General features: G+C 48.1%; 1 protein-coding gene across 2 annotated transcripts; it reads left to right on the top strand.

The window, feature by feature from the left end:
• Positions 1-253: 253 nt before the first annotated feature.
• On the top strand, positions 254-6407 carry LOC122387913 (protein SET-like). 2 transcript variants are annotated; one of them, XM_043378566.1, is made up of 5 exons: positions 254-647; positions 3067-3256; positions 3599-3860; positions 4970-5040; positions 5956-6407. In XM_043378566.1, the coding sequence occupies exons 1-5, from the start codon at positions 387-389 to the stop codon at positions 6051-6053; spliced, it is 882 nt and encodes a 293-aa protein (XP_043234501.1). In that variant the 5' UTR covers positions 254-386; the 3' UTR covers positions 6054-6407. The 2 variants fall into 2 exon arrangements, with proteins under 2 accessions (XP_043234501.1, XP_043234499.1); XM_043378564.1 differs by having other exon boundaries at positions 5953-6407.
• Positions 6408-6972: the final 565 nt, after the last annotated feature.

Genomic DNA, 6972 nt, shown 5'->3' with positions numbered 1-6972 from the left:
CCTTCGTGACGGGAAAATATTAGCATTCACGAGTGAGGCAAAACTCACGTAAAATACTTGAAAAGCTGAGCAGATTTGGAATAAACTCCAAGGTAACATACATAAACCAATTATTACAAGCGAAAAACGTAAACAAATATCAATGTCTCTTAACATGATTAACGGCCATCAATAATTTACTTAACGCAACTTACTTAGACAGAACTGCGCATGCGTAGTGGCGCAGCTCCAACAGCCAATCAGATTAATCAATAGACCGGACGTCGTGTTCTGAGAGCGCGCGGCGTGGTGGTCAAGGCCGTATAAGAGTGGTGGTGTTTCGCGCGCTTCGAAATAGTATAGGTGTTATATTGTGAAATAGCCGGTGTTTATCACATTTCGACAATATGTCGACTGAAGGACCGACACCCAAGAAGATGAAAAAGATAGACGAGTCCGGAGACCTAGAAGAAAGCCGTGATTTCGACGCCGAGACGCAGAAGGCTTTGGAGGAAATCGACGGGTGTCAAAATGAAATCGATGCCCTCAACGAGAAGGCTAGTGAAGAAATCCTTAAGGTAGAACAGAAGTACAACAAGTTGAGGAAGCCGTTTTTCGAAAAACGGAACGAAATAATTAAGAAGATTCCTAACTTCTGGGTCACTGCAGTATCCTTTTGGCCATGCAACCGGCGTCTGCGCCGCAATTGTAGCACTCGTGTTACGGATGTATGCATCAATTATTTTTGCCATTTTTTTGCTGTGTTTCCATTAACAACACCCTCATCTGTGTATTTCATCCATAATTGTAGGTCTAACTGCCCTTTACTGCATCAGAAATCGACAATAGTGTCTTAAGACTGGCTTGAATGACTTACGAGTTAATGGTAATGCCCAGGTTTGAAATTTTTGCACTGTTTGCTGGTGCAGCAAGAAATGATCGTGGAGTAATTTTTTCACCTTTGGTCATGGCTTTCAGTCAAACCCCGATAGGGGTGGCAACGTAATGCTATACTGCTAGAGGTCAGTTTAAAGGGACCCTCCCACCTTAACATTAGTTTTGAGTTGAGATAGCCAAATTGGTGGCCATGGCCTGAAAATACCGGTTTGGGCACTCACAACATCGAAAAATGCTTTAATTCGGAGATATGGAATTTCAAACTTGCAGTTTTCGGATTCTAAGGGGCTAATGCATTGGTATGCCCCCTTAGAATTTGTGACGTCAGCGGAGGTCTAACGATTTTTAAATCTTTTACTAAAATGTTTGGTAGCACGAGGTGGTATATGCTGCTTTGCGCGCAACAAATGCCGCACTTTCAAATAAAGTCGCTAGGAACAGCGGAGATCCCAGAAAGTAAACAATAGTAAAAGTCTAATATCTTGAAAACCGGTGAATATTTTTCGATGAAATTTGGTAGATATTCGTTTTCGCTCTTCCTGAACCGAGCGACATCACTTTCATGCCAATTCATTAACTTTTTTTAAGGTGGGAGGGTCCCTTTAAGCTCCTGTGCCTGGACTATTATTTCTGATGCACATTTAACCCGCGAGTTGCTGGGGGGGGGGCGTTAAACGCCCCCACTTTTTTCGCCGGGCCATAGCATAAAAACGGCGCGCCGCAGGCGCGCCAAATTTTGGGTACCTGTAGGGAATCGATTGAAGTTAATTGTGACAAAGTTTCAAAAAAATCGGTCAGAAAATTTTTGAGATATCAAGGTTTTAGTGACGTCATGATTTCTGAGTTTTCGACCAAAAACGGCATATGTTCAAAAAATCATATAAAATCACAGAATAGACATACAGACATGCCGTAAACGCCATTAGACTGCCAATACCATGATGAATCAAATGGCTATCTTCGATTATTGATTATCGTTCCGCATTTTCCAAAATCTTGAACTGAATCTTGGCAGTTTTTCGTGACTACTTCACGACCATGATACATAAATTTGTTAAATTGAAGTTTTTGAGCCAAACACGTACACATATGATAAAATTAATGTCACCATCGTGTTCTACGCCCCAAATAACCTATAAAACATGTGTCACAGGCTGCGAATATCAGTTTTGATTTTCGGGGATATGTGCCTACCCGGTTGACCTGACCTTGACCCTGACCTATGCTTGACTGACCCCTCTATGGAGCTGACACTCTTGTAGTCCTTATAGGGTGGGTTGTGCACCGTTTTGACAGAGTTTATGGCGAGAGGCGCCCATTGCGAAGTCCTGAAGTCCATGCTACTGAAAGCCCGATTTCAGGTGTTTGACCTGACCTTGACCCGACCTGTGACCTCAAAATTCAACTTTAAAGTACTCATCTGAAGCGTCTCGTCGCGCTCTTTCGTTTGCCGCCTCGTGCGTTTCGCTGCGCCTATTGGTTCTCGAGTTATCGGCTGGGGGCGTTTAACGCCCCCCCCCCCCCCCAGCAAACGGTGGGTGGCGAAATACCCCAGCAACTGCCGGGTTAATAATTAATAGCCCTGTATAGATGCTTTTGTGCAGTACTCAATATGCTGTTTATGAGCATGGAACCATTGGAACCAATCAGCATTCAGATTAATTATTTTAATGGGTTTGTGCCTGGACTGACATGACACATCAAGTGGGTCAGATTTTAGTGGATCATTGATTATGAGCATATTGTATTACATGCACATGCATTGTACACTGTTTGAATGCTTCTTATTTTCAGCTTTCCATTGTGTCTACAAATGTTAGTGATGTTGATATAGAGCTTTTCTTCTTCCTTTACAATCAGCCATAAAACATGCACTTCATGGTTTATATTTAGTATACCTATCTCCAATGATATTCTGACAAGGAATGCTGAGTCATTTATCATTCCTATCTTTTCCCTGAACATTCTGCCTGTTTTATACACCATATATCAATTAAACCAGCCTAAAATTTAGCCCAAAACTCAACCAGTGATATATTGTGGTAACCAGAGTAGTAATGTAATTGAGTATTTGCTAAGCTGCAGTTAGCTGTGGCCTGTGACATTGAGCTTTGACAGAGCTTTGGGCATGATTGTGTAGGGTGTGTAGACTGCCCATCTGTGTTGGTTCCTTGACTGCAAGTTACTCAGTTTGCCAACCATCCACAAGTATCAGCACTACTGGATGAGGAGGAGGAAGAATGCCTCCACTACATGACCCAGCTGGAGGTGGAGGAATTCGAGGACATCAAGTCCGGCTACAGGATCAAGTTCCACTTCTCAAAGAACCCCTACTTCTCAAATGATGTTCTAACAAAGGAGTTCCATTTGGGAACATCAGGTATGCAGCTGCAATCAGGTGTGCTCTTTTGGCATTAAGCAATGACTAAATGGAAGTAATGATGAAATATGTACTTTATTTTACAATGTTGTATTAAGCCTAGAATCGAATTGATAATTTCTGAGTTCAGCTTTTGAAAAGGAGAATTGGAGTGTTTTTGGTATGGCTGACTTCTGCTAGTTCACTAGTTCTGTTATTCTAATTTCTCTCAGTGAACAATGTGAACAGCCAGGCAGATGAAATCATTGCCTAGTACAAGCCTTGTCAAGGACGTGCTGACAACTGCATTCCGTCTCTTATTTGAACACGCGCCCCACCCCTCCCCACTCCCCGTGTTCACAGATCCCAAGTCAGAGTCAACAAAGATCAGCTGGAGTGCCGACATGAACCTGGTCAAGAGCGCGCGGAGTCGGCAAGAGAAGATGAAGCAGGGCCGGAAGCGCGGCCTGGACGTCAAGTCCTTCTTCCTGTGGTTCGAGGATCACGAGGACCCGTCGCAGGACGACATCGCCGAGGTCATCAAGGACGACATGTGGCCGAACCCGCTGCAGTACTTCCTGGTGCCCGACATCGAAGTGGAGAACGGCGTCGAGGAGGAGGAGGAGTGAGTAACGGGGTGGAAGGAGGGAGCGGGAGGAGCGGGTGACTGGAGGGAGGGAGAGTGAGAAATGATAGAGGGAATACTCAGGGGGCAGTTAGTGAATGGCAGGGTATTTATAGTGGAAGGTGGGAAAAGTGAATCGCCAATGGGACTGCTTGGCATGTCACAGTTTATTGCTTTAGGAAAATACATACCGTAAAGTGGGGCTATTTGAGACAGTATTTAAAATCGCTATAAAATGAAGACCGTTTGATTTTTTCACAGTTTTATTTACATAATTCACATATAAACCCCGGCAAAAATAAGCATGGAACATTGTTGTGGTCACCATCGGCGGCCCGCCTGGCCAGGCCGGGACGGTGCCGTCCACGGCCCTGGGGAGAGCTGGGGGATGCTTCCCCAGCCGGGGAGATCTGATGGCTACCTCCCCGGCGCTCCAGGCGGGCCGCCAGCCCCCACCCGCACCGCCCGGCAAGCAACCCCGGGCGGTGCCCCCTAAAACCACCGACCGGGCGAGCGAAGCGTCGACCCGTCTAGGTCGGCGCTCCGCACGCCCGGCCGGCCGGCCGGCCCCTCACAGGAGGGGCCAGTCCCGGGTTGGCCCGGATGGGTCATAGGGGCGGGGGCTTGTTTCGCGCACAACCGTTTGATTTTTATGTGATATTTTTGCTCAGGAAGGTGTGGAATCGAGCAGTAATTCGCCTGAGCAAAAATTAGGCATAAATTTCAAACGGCTTTTATTTTATAACCATTTTAAATACTGTCTCAAATAGCCCCACTGTCTCAAATAGCCCACCTTACGGGATGTCATTTCACTTGTTTGCGTAAAAAAGGCGTTGCTAATCGGCGCTGATTTATTTTCGAATCGGATGGTCGTTTTCACTGTTTTGCACTTGCTAATATAATTCCATGGTATCATGTTTAGCTGTTGCTGGCTGCCGCTGACAAGTCACGAAGGGAGCGGCTACTCTTGTGGTCTGCTCCGTAATCACTGCCCTCCCTTCTCCGGCTCTAACAGCTGCCCCCTCTCCGGCTCTAACAGCTGCCCTCCCCCGGCCTCTGGCTCCACTGTCCTCCCCTCTCCGGCTATAACATCTGCTCTCTCGTTGCAGGGGTGATGTCGACGAGAGCGTAGTAGTGATGGAGGAGGAGGATGACGTGGACGGAGAGGAGGGCGAGGAAGGTACGTACGTCGGGGGAGAGGAGGGAGAGAAATGTACTTAGTACCTACGTCGGGCTAGACTCATCCCAGCTGAGCAGCAGAGGCGGTCAAAATAAACACTGAACATGCAGCACATTCTGTCATTGCGTTAAGATCATTGTCTAGTTAGTAGTTACGCAATGATTGTACAACCGCGATGGTCTAAAAGTGTGTTGTGATTACCTATTTTGTCTGCTAAGATGATTTTTTTTTTAGTTCAGACGAGCGCACTAGTAATGTGTTTCGCTTTTTCGTGTAGTTTTATTTCAGTTTCCTGCTTTTTTAACATTAGACTTGCTGATGAGCGTCTGTGCCCCGCAAAATTGCCTATAGTATTGGACAGCAGACAATCTCCCAACATCTCCTGGGAATTGGGATTCGCTGAGAACCCTCATGCCGTTACCATGCCCTCCCCATATGCCTGTTGACCCGGATATGACTGAGGAGGACGTGCCTCGAGTGACGTCATTCAGACATTTAGTTTGTGCCTGTGGTGACCTTTTATTGTTCTACCCGCCGCATCAGTCACATGGGCCTTGTTAGTTGAATGACTCAGTCGTAGGGTGACAGCCGCCGTCGCTGTTGACGTGTCGCCGTTGCAGTTACGCTGGGCGGGCTGATCTACAATATGAGCGCAAACCGAAGAGTGTCATTCTCAAATCACATCAGACCTCCAATCGCTTGAGCGTGCGGCTCAGATATGTTTTTTCCTTTTGTCTAATGTCCTTTGACGTTTTGTTTCGACCATATCCGCCGGGTTCCCCGATGGTCCTTCATAGGTCGGGCCGTGACAGTCCATGTATGTCAGTGCTGCTTGTCCTTTTGATGAGACCACCCCCTTTAGCCGGTCAGATACCGACTAACTATCGCTCTGCGCTCTTCCCTGTCCGCCAGAAGGTTTGGAAGACGATGACGATGATGAGGCGAATGAGGACGAAGCGGAAGCGAATGACGAGGAGGGGGACGAAGACGAGGAAGAGGCAGACGACCAGTGAGCGGGGGGAGAGGGCGGGAGGGACAGTCGGAGGTTCTGGGGACGGGACTGCGGCGAACGGCGAGCCACGGCCGAATTCACAGAGCTGTACCCACAAAGCCAATTCATTTGTACATACTCAGGACCTGTCATGTTGTGCGGTACTTACACCCCTCTCGGCCGACGGCGCTGTCGTCCTGTTTTGTTTCGTTGTTGGGGACGGCGGTGTTTTTCTACACGTCCGTGGCCCAACCGCCGCGGTGTCGCCGCTTCTGGCAGACTGAAAACAAGGCCGGCCGACTCGGAAAGCTCGAAACGTCCGCCGGCTTGCGCTGTGCTGCCGTGAAACATTGGCAAATAGAAATGGAAATTTTCACGGCTGGTGTTGGTGGGGTGGAGCGGCGCTGGCGGCGGAGGGGCTGCCCTGAGCCCAGCCCCGAGCAGCTGCCGAGTGATGTGTGGTCTCCTGAGAGCGCCCTCCAGCGCTGGGGAGATGGGGACAATTTTATGTAATCGCAAAACGGTATACAACCTATGGGTAGGGCTTGCGCGAGTAGTGGCGTAAAATCATATTCATTCGGCGCGTGGCGCGATCGTTTCACATTCCCTTGTCTTACGCGCAGATGGCTGTTTTAATATGTACATAAAGCGCACCGAAGAACATGCGTTTGATGTCATATAAACAGAATTCCTAAGGGGCAGAAATGAGGGAACCTCATAGCTTGTCTTGAAGAGAGGAGTCTCTTGGACCTGGCCTCGGGCGAGTCTGGTGTAGGTGGCGGCTGAGGTAAATGAAGGTGGCGCCACTGCGTTGTCGGCCGCTCAGCATCACCGTCCTTGCGAGCCGAGCGTAGGCACTAGCGTATTCACGTGGACTGCCCGGAAACCCTGAAGAGCTTCTGTGTGGTATGACGTTCCTGCTGCCATTTTTTTTTTCGCTC

The sequence above is a fragment of the Amphibalanus amphitrite genome, unplaced genomic scaffold, assembly GCF_019059575.1.
Source record: "Amphibalanus amphitrite isolate SeventyFive unplaced genomic scaffold, NRLGWU_Aamphi_draft 000303F_arrow, whole genome shotgun sequence".
In the NCBI taxonomy this organism is placed as follows: domain Eukaryota; kingdom Metazoa; phylum Arthropoda; class Thecostraca; order Balanomorpha; family Balanidae; genus Amphibalanus; species Amphibalanus amphitrite.
The sequence above is the reverse complement of the archived record's forward strand: the minus strand, read 5'-3'. Positions and strand labels throughout refer to the sequence as shown.